An 18,040-nucleotide genomic window follows, 5' to 3' on the forward strand; every position below is an offset into this window, starting at 1 on the left:
CCAGTGCTGATAGAAGGGCTATCTCCCTCTCTCTCCCCCCTGCTCCATCTTTCTCACCCACCCTCTCCCTCTCCCTTGGCAGGAAAAAGACCATCACACCAACATCATTGTGCTGCCATCAACCAGAAACCACACAGCAATTAATATCTCTCCAACGCAGCAATTAATATCTCTCCAATTACTATTACAGCAAACAGCTGGGATGTGATGATAATGTGATAATGAACGCACTCGGAACATGAATTAAAACACGCCCATGCGCGTACCGCAAATCTACATGACTTGAAAAGAAATGTTGAAGATGAAACGACGGTAATCTGCCGGCATTTTCTAACGCGGAGAATAAAGGGCAATAAACAGCACAACAATAAAATGCGTGAGGTAAACATGGTGCTGCACCATGCAGTGCTGAAACTGTTTTCAGCCCTGCGAGTATAATCACGCAACGCACCAATGCTTCGACAGTGCGCTTTAATACCAACACAATTACGGTCGACGACACAACTGCACTCTGGGAGACAGACATTCACGACACAAACGCATGCCCACACGACACTCAACAAATGCATTTCTCATACGCAAAGACATTTTCATTGTAAAAGGACAGTTAAGAAAACTGGTTTTAATCAAGGGACGAAAACGACACTCTTACCACTTAAAGATTCTATATCTATTATACGATATCTTCTATATCTTATCTTACTATTACTATTATTGTTTATTATGTCATTTTAAGTAAATAATTGCTTTGGCAATACTATGCTGATGTGTGGTCATGCTTGTTTGAATCGAATTGAATTGAAAGCCTTTATGCAAACACACCTCACACAGGTTTATTCCAGTGCTGAATGTGTTAAGCGTGCTAGCTGAAACAGTACTGAAATATAGCTACTTTATGCATATGAATAAGATGAGAGAAAGGGCTACCATGACCCTAATCTTGCTTATCTCCTGTATAACTGTGGAGCTATTTGAACATTATGCGTTGTGTTCCGAGCAGAATTATTATTTACAATATATTAAGCCGATGTTATATTCATTTCTTAATATGGACAGGCAGCAGAAAAACAACTTATAGATAACTAACAGTTTCCACCCTACTCCCCTGAAGAAGTACCTGTCAGTAAATCTCATAGAATCCATAGGACATGCAAGATTGATGGGAAGTACGAACAACATGCCTACATTTTACTGCACAGGGATACAGAGTGGATTAGCTACATCAAACAAAATGAAGGGCAGAAGGCACAAAATGGCACTAGGTTATCTCACCACTAGGTAACTAGTTTTAAAAATATTGACTCTGATCCACCCCTTAAGGGCATTTTTAAGAATCCCCCATGAAGTGTTCTTAGAAGATGATGGGATCTGAAAGACATGCTCGTGAGAGCGTGTTAGCCTCCACACAACACAGGAGAATCCTATGATAATATTCCAAAAGGGCACCATAATCATTCACCCTTCACCGGATATCAAGGTTACTATAAATGCGGAAATGACATGGAATGAATGTCTTTGTGGTATAGAATATCAGAGTAAAACTAACAAACCTTAAACATTGTTAACTTGTGAGGAGCAGGGTTATATGATGATATGAGAAGGCCAGTGGCAGGCCATTTTGTGAAGAACTGTCAGCCAGAGAGGCTGGAGCGCTGGAGGAGTCAGTTTACCATGCAGGAGAGTTGGCATTGAGAAGTTGCAACTCCGCAGCGAGAACTTGCGGCAATATTTCACCAACCATGTCCCCCTAAAGGTCTCAATGAAGGATCTGACATAAAGCATAAGTACTTTGGACTTTTTTGGGGGGAGGATTTGCCTAATGTCCATATTAGAAAATTCTATTTGGTACAGCACGGAGACTAGATTACGCGATTTTTCTAGTAAGCTAAATAACTAATGTAAGAAGGGCGACATATTCATTCAGGTTTCCTCTAATGAGTGGAGAAACATAATTAATGCAGGTACTTCCAAACAGGTGTACTGCATTATACAGTTAACCAAACGTATGTTCATGCGCGGGATGAACAGGATTTATTTTCCATCCTGTTCAACGGACCCATCGATTTTAAAATCGGTCCACACCGACTGTCACTATCAGTCAAAGAGAGGGATTGTGGGTACTTATTGCAGGAGGACAGGACAGGGTAGGAGGAGAGGGGTGCTTACCTGGGCCGTCCCAGTAAGGCTCCGTCTCCTCCTCTTCTTCCTGACTGCTGTGTGGCGGACTCTCTTCCTCTTCCTCACGCCCAGATGTGGCGGCAGTGCCAGATGTATCAGGCGTGCCGGGCCCTGCAGAGACCGGAAGGTTCCGCATATTACTTGAGTTGGGATGTAGATTGGACACATTGATTGGCACTTCCATTCAAAATAGCACATTTTGAACCACAATATCTCACCCATCTCAAAACCATTAAAACCTTTTTTATGCCAAAATAACACAATTGAAATCCAATGGATAACGTCACAAGACCACTCATTCTGTGGGTAATTCAGAAATATAAGTGCTTCTTCTCATTTCATGACTGTACATTTTATTCCATTTGAATTAGACCTCAAAACTATAAATTTCACTTAACATGATGAGCACGAAAATGCTAACTTGAATGAAGCTAATCTGAAGTTCTAAAAGGACTGTTATGTTCAGCTATTGCATGCAGGTAACATACAGGGCCAGACAGTACAGAGCCAAAAGAACAGAAATTGTACCACTGTACAATACGCATGGACTGCACTGTATGTGTACATGTATATGTGCATGTGTCTTTCAGTGTGCATTGATGTATGAGAGATGTGTGTTTATGCTAGTATGGCAGTCTGTGCATGCGTTTCATAGTCAGAAGAGAGCAGCTCTGTTTAATAGAGATGAGTGCTTCTCTCCCCCAGTCTCAGGTCACGTAGCACTTATGTTCCCAGCATCACAGTGACAACACATTTTTTGTATTACACCTAGGACAGACCCCCCGCTCCCAGAAAAAAAAAACCCCGTCCACTCACCCCTCCTGGCCCCGATAACACCCCAGCTGCTTGCACAAAGGCCGTGTTTGCTCACACCCTGTCCCCGATAACAGACGATAGCCCCGATCGATTCCTGTCATAAACACAGGTCCACACAGCCCTGCTGCCGTTGGCTGTTATTAATGTCACAGATGGAGATAAGATCTACATCACGAGCACCCGCCCAATTTCAGCTATTGGGCAGATTGATTAGTGGGAGGAGTCTGGAACGGCAGTTGCTGGGTTTAATATTATCAGCCCTATCACCTGTGAGATCTGGGAGATGGCAGGTATCTGAAGTCAGACTTTGTGCCCCCCGTTAGAACAGTCTCCCTCTATCTGATAACCACACGCTCCCCCACCCTGCCACACACACACCTGCAGGGCAAAGTTGCATTAACCCCAACTTCACTTCACACCGAAAGCACCAAACTCACACGGTTTCTTGTAACAGGGTTGCATATGTGTGTTAGAGTGCGGGTTTAAGTGTGTGTGTGCACAGGTCTGCTCAACAGACAAGTGTGTGTGTGTGTGTGTGTGTGTGTGTGTGTGTGTGTGTGTACATGTGCGTGCGTGCGTGTGTGCGTGCGTGCGTGTGTGTGCGCGAGAGAGAAAGCGTGCGTGTGTGCGTGCGAGAGAGAAAGCGTGCGCGTGTCTCTGTGTGCATATACTACCACAGTTTCCAAGGAATTTCACCCCATTCGGGAGCATTCTTAAAAACAGAAGCCGTTTATCAACGGCTTCTTAACGACAAAATAATATGACTATTGATAAGGAAATCTATGCAAATGCGGAGAGATGACTGCGGCTGGCAGCACCTTTGTCCCGGCGCGGAGGAGGAGTCAGCTGAGCGGGATCGGCGGAGTGTCCTCGTGCTGTAGACTCACCGTCACCGCGCAGCGGACTGGACTCGCCCTCCGCCGAGTCTTCCTGGTCTGAGGCTCCGCCCTCTTCCTCCGATAGGCTGAGCTCATTGGGTGGGCGGTCATCCCCTTCCTCCAAGTCTCCAAGGGAACCTTGAGAGGACAAATCGAGAACTGACTTACGAGGTAAAAAGATCTCCCGGCAACCAGGTCGCACAGCAAACACACTCAAACACGGCGAGTGTAAAATAACACAATGTGCCGGTCACATAGAGAAAAAGGGCTTCACCGTATTATTACCAGGGTTTGTCATCCTTATATTTGATCTTTCAGAACTTGAAATGGTGAATTGTATAAAATGAAAAAATATAAAATTCATATTTTTACACATTTAATCCTATAGGTTTATTATATATGCAGACTGCACCGCAGGACAAGACACTTCAGTTATTATAATAGCCGCTGACAATACATCAGGCAGATCCAAGTTCAGAATTTTACAGAAATCACAAGCAAAGTCATTTTGAAACAAATTTAACTGGAGGTGGATTTTACATGAGGTTCTGCAAATTAATTATCATTAACTTTAGATGAACTAGGAAACATTGTTCCAAGCTAAAGCCTTGACTGAAGGCGTATATATGTATACTCCCGGAACAAAGAGGCCTGTAATCTATACAATGTGAACAACAATACGCGTGAACAGAAAAACCTTGTCGAGAAGGGAAAGGCAATTTCTCTAATTCTGTTAAATTCACTTCCCAAGCAATTAAAAAGAAGCCGGAGATAATGCTGGAAACAATTGCCTCCTGACAAAGTGTTTCTGTCTTTGTAAATGAAACGTCTTCGGGCTAATTCTGACTTCCACGCCTGCCTGGCTCACTGCAATTTCAGATAAAACTTAACATTGTTAGATTTGGAACTTAATAAAATGGGAGCGAGAGAAAATGTATCCGGGTGAGAACATTTTTAGAATTATGAAGCTCCAGTCTTGGTCAGATGTAATTTTCAGTATCTGTGAAGACATTTTTATACAATTAATTTTCCTTTAATCATATCTGTACAAAGGGACCGCTCTGTTTAAAATTCTAATTATATTTCACGCTTAAAATGAATTCTCTCTATTCGGTGTCCCCTTTCAGAGGGTCTGGTGTGATCGCAGCAGTCAAAAGTTGCAGGAAATGGTTTCCCGTAGCAGTGGAATACTGTCCATAGGAAGCAGCGGTCAAGCTCCATATAACAAGTGTCGGTCAGATACAGTAACACAGGAACAAATTTGCCGCAAAACACTCGCAGGCACACACACACACATACTACACACACACACACACACAGACTTCTTGTAAGCTAATTATTTTTACATGTGATAATGTGGAGAGGAAAACTGACTTGGGGAATATGAAGAACATATAAATTGTTCCACACACATTCCACTGTGGGACTCTGAAGTGACATTCTCACCATGTTGTAGAGTGAACTGCATAGGGCCTACGGCAGTGTGTCAAGTGTAAGGTGTAAGGTGTAACATACGCCATATGGGGTAGCGTGTCAAATCAAATCAATTTCATTCTTTTTGGCACTTTTTAAGTACATGGGGTAAAAAAAAAAAAAAAACATCAAGTAGTGGCGTGGGGTGTAGGGTGTAGGTGGGTGACTCTTTAGCCAATCACTGATTCAGTTAATAATTAAAGTCTTGAAATGCACCTGAAACCATCTGGAGTCCCTGGTGTAGTGCACAATAATGCCTGGGATGTAGTACATATGGTGCAGAGAATAGGTTGTAGGGTATAGGGTGTGTTTTGTAGTGCATTAGGCAAAGTGTGTATATGTTGTATGAAAGGTGTAGGGTATTAGGTGTAGTTTGTAGGGGTTATGGGAGATATGTAGTGTACATGGTGTAGTTTGCAGGGGTTATGTGAGATATGTAGTGTACAGGGTGTAGTTTGTAGGGGTTATGTGAGATACGTAGTGTACAGGGTGTAGTTTGTAGGGTTATGTGAGATATGTAGTGTACAGGGTGTAGTTTGTAGGGGTTATGTGAGATATGTAGTGTACAGGGTGTAGTTTGTAGGGGTTATGTGAGATATGTAGTGTACAGGGTGTAGTTTGTAGGGGTTATGTGAGATATGTAGTGTACATGGTGTAGTTTGTAGGGTTATGTGAGATATGTAGTGTACAGGGTGTAGTTTGTAGGGGTTATGTGAGATATGTAGTGTACAGGGTGTAGTTTGTAGGGTTATGTGAGATACGTAGTGTACAGGGTGTAGTTTGTAGGGGTTATGTGAGATACGTAGTGTACAGGGTGTAGTTTGTAGGGGTTATGTGAGATATGTAGTGTACAGGGTGTAGTTTGTAGGGGTTATGTGAGACATGTAGTGTACAGGGTGTAGTTTGTAGGGGTTATGTGAGATATGTAGTGTACAGGGTGTAGTTTGTAGGGGTTATGTGAGATATGTAGTGTACAGGGTGTAGTTTGTAGGGGTTATGTGAGATATGTCGTGTACAGGGTGTAGTTTGTAGGGGTTATGTGAGATATGTAGTGTACAGGGTGTAGTTTGTAGGGGTTGTGAGATATGTAGTGTACAGGGTGTGGTTTGTAGGGGTTATGTGAGATATGTAGTGTACAGGGTGTAGTTTGTAGGGGTTATGTGAGATATGTAGTGTACAGGGTGTAGTTTGTAGGGGTTATGTGAGATATGTAGTGTACAGGGTGTAGTTTGTAGGGGTTATGTGAGATATGTAGTGTACAGGGTGTAGTTTGTAGGGGTTATGTGAGATATGTAGTGTACAGGGTGTAGCTATAAAAGTTAGAGCACTGGGATTAACATGATTGCAGCACCACAGACTTGCAGCGGAGTAGGCTACGGCAAGCAACATTTGAAGAGGATAATCTGTGAAAACGTCAGTGCAAATATGTTGCATCAAACTTTGGTTCAACAACTACATGATATAATGTGGAACAAAAGCACCATGACAAATCTCTAGATGAAGGAAAACGATAGCAATCCTCTAAACGCAAGTAGAATGTGAGCGCGGTTCAACCAGAAGGGAGCATATTGCGCTTTACGTCACTTATATAATTAGCCTACTAAGGGCATGTTGCCTCTTCAATTTGTTAAGCTAAATAAAGTCTTTCTAGTACCCATTGAGCCAAAATATGCCATTGTGTAAGATCATTACAGCTCAGGTTGAGAAGAAACAGAGTAGGCTACAACAAAGATAAAGTTGGGAAGATAATATCTGACCTTCTTGTTGTCATTAACATTCGACGGCTGACCTCCCTTACAATGGCAGCATAGGCTTTGTGACTGTAACATGGAAAATTAAATGATGGATGGAAAATTAAAACAGTTGTGCTGCAAACTCACAGCACAGATGAGGCAAACAGCAGAAAACACTGCAGCTCATCTTAGATCTCATTAGAATCACAAACGTCACTTGGATTGCCAGCTTTCTCCAGACAAATAAGGGATCTCGCCGTCAAAACAGGCCCAACCGTGGCTGGGAGTCGAATACCTAAATCAATTGTAAAATAAAAATGCAAGCTAGTGTCCTTGAACAATAGTAGACTGGCCATACCTGTGGAAAAACTGGTTGCTTATTACATTTCCATGCCAAGGAAGCAACCAGAATTTGACCTCAAACCTGCGACTTCACTTTGGAAAAAACACAGAGTCACGTATTAGCAGGTAACTCCACAGGTAACCACAGGTCGCCTGTTATTCCATGCCATTGATCAGGTAGTGTCTCATAGTTATACAATACAATTAAATATCTGTTGTACAGCGAGCAGCCTATTGCTGAATATATTGGTATTGATGTTTAGAGTTGCCATTTTAATGCAATCACCCATTGTCAGTGTCATTCCTTCAAAATATTTGGAGTTTGGAAAATTGCCGGTGATATTACCACTGCTATAGAAATGTTGTCTTTTGTGCAGCCACAAATTAATTAAGTCATTTTTGGTGAAGTTTTTTTTCCTGAAATCTAAAATCTAATTAATGTGCTTATGCTGACTTTTATTGTTTTGGCTGTGGTCCCGCCTATTGGGGCATGCTTGTACAGTCTATTACAGGAGTTCTAAAAGTAGATTTTTAAAATCGGTTAATTAATTTCATTTCGCCAGTTAAGCGAACCATGAAAATACTGAAAATGCTCATCCCTAACGTGGACAGTTTTATATGTCTGTACTTCGCATGGTGAAGGGCAAGGATCCTCAATCTTACCCAGAAAGGGCCGGTAAGAGTGCAGGCTTTTGTTCCAATGTTGGCCAACATAGGCTGTGCTTGCTGTCCATAGCAAAAAGTATAAACACACTTCAGTTGCACACTCCAGTATAAAAGTAGCAACATCTATTGCACATCGTTGGTCACAGCCATGTTAACTGGCCTTACGATTGAGGACCCCTGGTGTTGGGTACAGTGCAGAGGCTACAGTGCATACAATACAGTGTTTAGGGTGCAGTGTGTGAGGGGTAGTGCTTAGAGCACTGGCACCTGCAGGGAACTAAGACGCACTGCTGCCTGTGTCTGCCCACCATGTTAATGAGCAACGAACACTGATGAGAAGAGCAGACACCACAGAGGAAAAGTGACATCACCATTCCAACAACCAGCATGCAGGTGGATGTTAGATTTCGAACAGCAAAATTCCGAGGAACAAAAAAAGGTGTAGAGTTCACCATTATTCTTCCCTTCTCCCTTCCATTTTACTTGCTTCTCTCCCTCAGTCTCCCTCAGCCTCTCTCTCTCTCCCTCTCTCTCCCTCTCTCTCTCTCTCTCAGTGACGAGGGCGGCTGTGAGCAGTGGTGGTTTATCGGAAGCAGCAGACAGCGCTCCGGCCTGATCTGTCTCCTCTTCATTAAGCAAATGCGCCAACGTGGAAATGAAAACATAATAGCTATTTGATTTCCACAGAGATATTTTGCATATTGGTCGGGCGCTGATAGCGCGAATTTCATCAACTCTAGCTTTTTCCCCTGCTTTTAAAGACGGAATTATGGAGCCCGGCCTCGGCAGGATGGAGGGAGAAAAGGCTGTTCTCCTGGAAGATGTTAAAGCATTAAATATCCCCCCTTAGATAAGGGGGAAGAAATGTGGAGAAATCACAGTGATCTAGTCCGACCGTATTAATCAGAGACGCGACAGAGGAAGTTAACTCCTTAACCAGCGGGTCCCGCCTCACACTGTGGGCTGAGAGAGAGAATCGGAGACAGACAGAGGGAGTGAGGGAGAGAGGCGAAGAGTGAGAGAGGGAGGGAGAGGGAGAAGAAGTAGAAGTAGAAGAGGTGAGCGAGGTGGAGAAAGAGGCAGAACGTGGCAAGTGGGGGCAGCCTACAGCCTGGTAGCAAACGTGCTTGACTGGGACCCGGAAGGTTTGTGGTTCAAGGAGAGGAGATAATGGAGAGGGCATCAGCTAGGTGGAGAAAGAGTGAAGGAGGTTGAGAGAGTGAGGGAGGGAGAGAGAGAACGGGAGGTGGTGTGAGTGATGAACAGGTGGGTGCAGATCCTCCAGCTGTTCTGAGATGGCAGGTTGGGAGCTTGAGATATCACAATAGAAACAATGTATTCAGAAATACCAGAGTGATTCATTCCCATGCGCAGCATTCAATAGGGTTCATTTGGAATTCACTACAATAGTACGCTAAGATCCACAAACAGGGTCATAGCAGTGCTGGAAATACAGACAGGAGAGAAGTGTGTGTGTGTGGTGTGTGTGTGTGAGTGGTGTGTGTGTTCACAAACCTAAAGACTCACTTCTCACACAGATTTAGAACTCAATGATGTCATGAACACAAATGACCTAAAAAGAGAGTATTCCTACTGCTCTACATGAACATCCAATCATCTTTGAGCCTATACTACCAGCAGCCCCGAGACCCAGCCCTGTTTGCATATAAATCTCACGTCTCTACTGACCACAGTCCCACCCACCTCTGTCTGACCTTCACTGCTCTTATCCACCACTGACCCTGAGACCCGATATCTGTCAGAGACTAAACACTGTCTGAACAATACACACACACACACACAGCGCATTGCACACAAGCACAAACACACCATCACAGACTAATACACACCCACACACACAGCGCATTGCACACAAGCACAAACACACCATCACACAGACTAACACACACACACACACACACACACACACACACACTCTCTCGGCACATGCACACACACCCATACACACGACCACACACACACACACACAAAGATGCATACAGATAAATGTTGTGTGGTTTTGAGCGCTTTGAGGTCAGAAGTACTGAGTGGGACAAAGTTAACTCACCCGGAAAGCTCGAGGAGGAGCCAAAACCACCCTGAACAACCACAACCCACAACCAAAACCAGTGTGGAACGCACAACCAAAACGAGACGGTTACATTATTCACACACAATTCATTTTAAAAAAGAGCGTCTCACCTGTGTGTGTGTGTGTGTGTGTGTGTGTGTGTGTGTGTGTGTGTGTGTGTGTGTGTGAAATATCCTTACGACTACTGTAAATGTTATGGCTTAATTGTAGCTCCTAAAAAGAGCATAAACCCCACTGGCAGCTACCACACTGGAGTCCTGGTCTACGATGGAGCTCCCGGCCACACCCACACAACACAAGACCACGCCCACACACCACAAGACCACGCCTACATAACACAAGACCACACCCTCATAACACAAGACCACACAACACAAGACCACACCCACATAACACAAGACCACACCCATATTACACAAGACCACACCCACATACCACAAGACCACGCCTACATAACACAAGACCACACCCTCATAACACAAGACTACGCCCACACAGCACAAGACCACACCCATAGCTCACAAGACCACACCCACAGCACACAAGACCACACCCACACAACACAAGACCACACCCACAGCACACAGGACTACACCCACACAACACCACACCCACACAATGCATGGCCACACCCACACAACACAAGACCACGCCCACACAACACAAGACCCCTCCCACATCCCAGCTTGTATTCTCCATTCACATGCAGCACACAGCACAATTAAAATATGTCCACATATCGGTGACAACTGGTTTATATGTGTGTCTGTGTGTGTGTGTGTCTGTGTGTGTGTGTGTGTGTGTGTGGGTGTGTGGGTCTGTGTGTGTGTGTGTGTGTGTGTATGAGATTCAGAATCTGTCCTTCTAGATTAGTGCCGTTTTGAACGTAGAGACTGCATATATTTGCTGGCAGATGGGAGTTGTAGTCCCAGTCCCCCGTCTCAGAGCAGAGGCGAAGGCCTTCCGCGCGGCTGCAGACAATTCTAATATCGGATGCGGTCGACGGCTGACAGCGTTTAAGGCCGGGCCTAGCTGGTAGTACCTATCTGTAATTAGTAACCACGCTTTATCACTGATAAGATAAACTCACACTGACCTTTACATTGGTCTCCATGGAAACGTGGCCCTTCTCCCCCTCATGTTATTTTAGTGATTAAACAGCAAATAGCAGAGAGATGTGCAGAGCTGATAGAGATGATTAATAATGTTAATAATAGCGTCTGGTCGAAAGGGTGGCTGGGTGTCACAGAGTGGCACATCTCGACGTAGTGTTTCTCTACTTTTCTCTAGGATGAAATAAAAGGCGATGAAACTGGAAACGGAAATCTGGACGATGCACGATCGGCTTGAGAGGTTTGATGATGAAAGTAAATTTATGCTCAATCCAATCCACCCCCATTTCAATTTACATATTTAGACCAGCGATTGTTCAGTTTAGTTTTAACTGTGTGGTTTCAGCTCCTTTTAATAAAGAACAGTCAAACATGCGCAAGTAGAGTATCACGTTTCCCTTAAAGCAACTGGAAGATTAACCTCAGTACATTTTGGCAAAAGGTGTCAGTAACCATGGTCATGTCCCATGGAGTTGATCAGTAGTAGTGTGAGAGAGCTTCAGTTCTCACCCTCAAACGTTTCCGCCATGACTTCTGAGAAAAAATCTTTCTGGATGAATACTTGATATACCAGATATGCTTGCTTATTTATATCAGTACACAATGTATAAATATAGACCCCATATAAATACGTTTACGTATTATACGTATATTTATACACCTGCATTGTGCACAAGGGAATTTTCTATTTGTACACCTTTGCCCTAATCCAGGCTTCCATACACTTGCTACCTCACTGAACTACCGTCTCCTTACAACAACACAAGTCCTTCGGAGACAACCACAATCTCAGACAAAAGGGTTCTTTGGCTTGTTTCCGTAGAGGAACCCCTCTATTTTGAGGTTCTTCTGTGGAATCACTGTACTCCTTTTGGAACCATTTTCTCTGAGAATGCAGAGAAGTGCTCCGTAAACCAATTAGAAGGCCTTGACTGGGGAACACTCCACCAGATCCTATGAGGGAAGTCCCTTCACATGGAGTTTCTCAGCAAATAATTTAACCATGAGGTGGACATGAAAACTTTTAAGATAATCACTCAATCAACATTTCAAGATTTCTGCCAAACTACTGTTTAAAGAACTTTCATGTCTTCAATTTCATTAAAAAATATATATAAATGGGATCTGCATGGATTTTGCAGGAACTTGGAAGCCGTGTGTTAAACTATACAGCTTCTGTGCTGGTCAGTGATCCCAGAATAGAAAAACAGAAAACTCCCTCCAGAAACGTGTGTAAGAGCAAGCACATAAAAATGTGTGAGTGTGTGTGTGAGTGTGTGTATGCTTGGAATGTGGCCTCCACCAAGGATTTCACCAATCAGATGAAGGTTAGCCATTCTAAGATATTTCTGAGATAAAGTTGGGAAAGATAAAGTGTTCCACAACATCTTTAAACAGATTCCCAGCCTATCAGCAGGGCCTCAGACAGACAGACAGATTGTGACACTACTCACATAAGCGTGAGCAGCAGTGATATAAAATGAAACAATTATTTCCCATATGACTACAGCTACTACTATGACTCACGTAAATGTACTACAATAGGACTTCAGAGATCCGAATCTCTGAAAATCAGACAGAGACAGGGAATCGGATCAGAAGTATAACATTAATACAAATTGGTGACTGCACAAATGGGTAACACTATTCATTGAGAAAAAAAACTATGAATTATATCAAAATTAGACACAGAAGTGAGCTTAACTGCTGTTGCTAGAGAGTAGTCTAGGAAAATATCGCTTTTGACATAAAGAAGGACCAGGACAGAGTTAGCTGTTGAATGGAAGCCAGAAGCAGGTGAATAATTTTAAATCCAGCAAAGATCACCCTGTTGATTACGGCATAATGGACAGCAATGAAAGACGGGATATTGTTGGGGCTACATTGCACGTGTGACATGTAACACTTGTGAAAGACAGCCAAAGTCATGTAGCTCAGACAGTCAAAGTCAACCCAGCTTAAACTGAACTACAATAAATCTTTCATTTAATAACAAAATTGGTGTATTTCAATGTCACTTCCAGAGTTCCGAACATTTCATTCTTCATTCCCGATGTGTTAGGTTCTCTGAGGTTCTGCTGTAGTTGTTAATTCAGTTTTTTTAAGGCGGTTATATGTGGATTGGGTTGTGCAAAATAAGTTTTGCACACACATACACGTGCACACACGCTTGGCCAGTCCGCAATATTGCTTCAGTAGGCAAATTAACTCCCACAATGACTGGGAAGGCAGCGCTGAGAGAAATAGGATAATCTTTAATCTCTCTGCCTCCCAAATGATTTTTAAAGGTCCGTATCACTCCACCAACAACTGATGTTCTACTTTTCCTCCATTACTTATTTATTTATCAATTTATGCTTTGTGTGAATTCAGCTAAAATACTTCCGAAGAGCTTAATTCAGCTATCGCGTAGTACGATCTGCTGTAGAACGCCTTTGCAGAGCCTGCCCCCTTCAACTTCAGCCTTATCAACCGCCTAGCCAGGCCGACATGCCCCATTATCCAAATGAGTCTTTTAAAGCCTTCAGCCTCTCAGTCTCAGTCATTTCAAAACCATTTACGGTATGCAATAAGCGGATGGCCATTCAAACTGAATATTGCAGTGAATATTCAAAAAGTCAATGAATATACAACTCCAGGGTGACTAAATTCAACTGAATTGAACACTGGAAAGTCCCCACAGTCAGCTGGTCATTTTTTAGGTTTTGGATAATCGTACTTATCCAAAACCTAAATTAATTTCCACTAGCTGTAATTCTAGAACCCAAATGTATGTAAGCACATAAGTAAGTTTGGACCCTAGTTGAAGAACCCTAATTGATACCTGCTCTAATTTTAGAACCAAAATGTACTTGCAACTCCTCTAGGACCCAATCTCGTGTATACCTGATCTAATTCCTCAGCCAAAACTCACACCTGTCGTAATTCTAGAACCAAACAGTTGCAATTCTAGAATCTGAGGCTGCGCATATCTACTCAGGGCAGAGAAATCTCCCTCAGTTAAGCTTTAAACAAACGCCATTGCTCGCTTAAAGAATCCGCAAAGAAAACAAATCATATCTTTACATTCCTTTTCATTTTGTGTCAACGTTTTATCGGCAGCCTGTGAATAATCGCGCTGGCAATTCCTCTCTTTCGTTCTTTTTGTTCTTTCTGTTCCTGGCACTTCGGTGGAGGGAGATAAGGGCGACAAAAAAAAGAGAAACAGAAGGGCCAGTAGAGAGAAAGAGAGAGATAGATACCGTTGATATCAACTCCTACACCACACACTCTCTTATCGGAGCTTTTTATCAGTTCGGGGATTTTTTTGTTATTCTCGCCCACTGCTTTTCCCGTGCAGTCCTGAGAGGGGGACCACTACCCTTAAGCCCAGCCCCGCACACCCCTATCAAATTAACCCGAGGCAGGGCTTTCAGCAGCCCCTAACGGTGAATAATTCATAACTCAGCACTACGATGGCTGTGTGAGGTAGAGGCAGTGCGGCCTCAAACACACTCCGTTTCACTGTCACTCCTTTCTCAGAAGACGAAAGGAGTTGAGCACAGATTTATCAGACACCTTTTCCGAGGAGGCATTCCGCTGTGGGAGGGAACACAGATGAGAATGTGAGGCGGGGAGTGCTTGGGGGGTGGGGTTGTTGTTGTTAGTTGTAATTGTTAATGTATCTTACTGCTTTTGCAACACACGTTTACTTGCCACGCAAATACAGCACATTTGAATTTTGAGAGCGAGAGGGAGATAGAGAGCAAGAGAGAGGAAGTGAAGGAGAGAGAGTGAGCGAGAAACAGACTTTGACTTTTGACGTCCATTATTGAACATTTCACTTACCAGCAAATCTACCCACCACACCTACATGTTAAATATATATATATATATCCCCCACCCTCCTACCCAACACAGGGATAGAGAGAGGGAGAGAGAGAGCGAGGGTGCTTCTGTCATTCCATTAAGCTCCAAGATGGATTCTTGCTCCTCCACAACCAAACTGCTCCTTCACCTGTCCTCCTCAAAGCATCCTTTCCGCCTCTCCACCTCTCCCTCTCTCATCCCTTCACTCCCCCTCTCTCCAACTCTCTCTCTCATATAAATTAACAGGGCAGGTTTTTCCTCACGCCCGATCACCCCCTTTCCCTCCTGACACAGAGGTAGAGAGCGGAAAAAAAAGAGAGCGAAAGAGAGAGAGAAACATAATTTATCTGTGCATTATCCAGAAAGGCAGACACTTTAATCAAGTCGGCTATGAAGTGAGTATTTCCATCCTTATCGGCGGGAGGAGAGGGGCTGCGGCTCAGATAGAGGGCAGGAATGATAATGGGGGAGAGAGAGGGGGGGGGGGGGGGGCAGGCTATTGGGTGCCGCGCCGCCCTCTATCTCCACCCATTATCAAAGGGCCTATCGCTGCTCCCATCACACCCGCTGTAATGGGGCCGGCTCAGCTCCCCAACGCCCGCAGCACCACCGCTCACAGGACAGGCAAGGGGGAGAGCGAAGAGGTGAAGAGGGGGATGGAGAGCGAAAGAGGGAGGAGAGAGAGAGAGAGAGAGAGAGAGAGAGAGAGAGAGAGAGAGAGAGAGAGAGAGAGAGATAGGCGATAGATGTACTCTTTTTCTCATCCAACAGATATACACATTTGGTGTGCCAATTCTGAAGCATATTGAATTGAACTGATTGGGGATCGTTGTGAATGAGTGCAGAAGTTAACGCAGTAACATGGCGGTTGAATGTGACACTTGCCAGTTGAGTTATCTTGAGGCAACTTTTTATTATTCAGTCATTTAAATGTATTTTAAACATATTTTTCTCAGCCTAAATTTCCCACTATAAAAGTTCACCCAAACTGGGTGTGGTGTTCAGAACAGTCAATCAGTTATGACATGCCCCTACTTTCCTGTAGGCCCACGACTGTGGGGAGGGATGTGGGGAGGGATAAGGGGAGTGGTTACCCTCATGTCACGTACTACTAGAACATCCTCATCCGGTTTAAAATAGGATGATGAATTTTAAATGTTCACTTCTCCAAAACTAAAGAACGTGCTTATTAAAATCGCATCTAAAAACCGAGAAAGAGTGACCAACCACCATGTTACTCATTTAAATGAGTCCACAAGGAGCCATTTGTCCATAAAACCTGCAGAAGGAGAGATTCAGGTTGTCGCCTTTTACATTACATTATTGGCATTTGGCAGACGCTGTTATCCAGAGCGACGTACAGTTGATTAGACTAAGCAGGAGACAATCCTCCCCTGGAGCAATGCAGGGTTAAGGGCCTTGCTCAAGGGCCTAACGGCTGTAGGGATCTTACTGTGGCTACACCGGGATTAGAACCACCGACCTTGCGTGTCCCAGTCATTTACCTTAAACACTACGTTACGTTACTTTGAACTTGAAGTAGGACTCAAATCCATTGCTGCCCTCCTACACCCGTCCAATCGCTGCGCTTTCCTACCTGGCCAATCACAGAGCTTCCTCGACCGCTGTTCCACAAGCTGCATTTCGTGCCGCGTACAAGGGCACCTTGTGACCTCTGACCCCCCACAGCACATAATAACACCTGTGCTGTATGTTTAACTTCCCACCTCCTGCACTCACCGTGGAAGCGGCAGCCCGGAACTGCCAATAGCGGTATCACGGCAACCAGGCGCGCCCCGTGTTGATAGGCTGCTCCCGCTGGCGATAAATCTGCGTTCGGCTGGGAATGTTTGCCGGGGGAAAGGCTGCAGACGGTAGGACTCTAACGCTTCTCTTATCGCTGGCCCGGGAGGCCTTGTCATAACATTAGTGTTAGTCAATCTGTTACCGTGCCAACTGACCCCTCCCCGATCCTGTAGTCCCTGTACTCACTCCACTTCCTGTCTGCTCCAAGTATGAAAAGCAAATATTTGCGCTATCAAAAAAATGCATGAGACAATGAATTTTAATCTTTCAATTTGAGATAATCTTGAAATGTTAAGGTAAAAGGAGGTCTTATAGTGTCTTTCCGGTTGCAGTAAGTAGAGAATGAAACGTTCTCAACTCAAACCGATTCACTAGTAATTGGGTGCTGAATCCTAACAAAATGTCTGTGCTTATCATGCTTCAGAAAGTTATGTAATAAATTATCAGTTTGAATAAATGATCAATTGAGTGCTGCCCTGTATTTTTCTCTACAATTTCAATAAGTTTAATAAATGCTGTATAAAACAGCACCCTGTACAGGGAAGGAGAAGTAGCCCAGTGAGGATAGAGAGAGGGTGTGAGGGTGTGAGTGTGTATGTGTGTGGGTATGTATTTGTGTGTGTGTATGTTTGTGTGAGTGTGTGTGTATGTTTGTGGGTATGTATTTGTATATGTGTATGTTTGTGTGTGTGTGTGTGTGTGTGTGTGCAGATGTATAGGTGTGCTCAGCAGCTTTGGGCTCTAGAGACCGAGAGGTAGACCCTCCTGCATGAACTCCAGACAGAAACTGTGTGTGTGCCTTGGGACAGACTGTACCCACCCGCTCTTTGGGATGGCCAGTCCAGTACAGCTCTCTTACAGTGGAACAGATCAATGTTTCTTCCACAGCATGCACATGTGGTGGGAAACATAACATTCTTGCTGGAGCAGTTTTCAGTGAGAGTAGCACGCCACGGCAGGGGAGGAACTTCTGTGGCCAAATGATGTCAGGCACGACGCTCACTACAACCATCACTCACGAACCCCACCTTCAGCAGAACAGATATCACCGCCCTGCATCCATCCCAAAGCTCTGCACCCATCTCGGGGTATTCT

General features: G+C 44.1%; 1 protein-coding gene across 1 annotated transcript in view; it reads right to left on the minus strand.

Moving 5' to 3' along the window:
- The window catches only part of LOC133111098 (zinc finger protein ZFPM1-like), a 48,111-nt gene that overhangs the window by 24,448 nt on the left and 5,623 nt on the right, over positions 1 to 18,040 (minus strand). The window contains exons 2-3 of the mRNA XM_061221253.1: positions 3,882 to 4,010; positions 2,167 to 2,289 (exon numbers count right to left, since the gene is read on the minus strand). Coding sequence (XP_061077237.1) covers positions 2,167 to 2,289; positions 3,882 to 4,010 — 252 coding nt within the window. The remainder of the gene's footprint in view (positions 1 to 2,166; positions 2,290 to 3,881; positions 4,011 to 18,040) is intronic.

The sequence above is a fragment of the Conger conger genome, chromosome 15, assembly GCF_963514075.1.
Source record: "Conger conger chromosome 15, fConCon1.1, whole genome shotgun sequence".
NCBI lineage: Eukaryota > Metazoa > Chordata > Actinopteri > Anguilliformes > Congridae > Conger > Conger conger.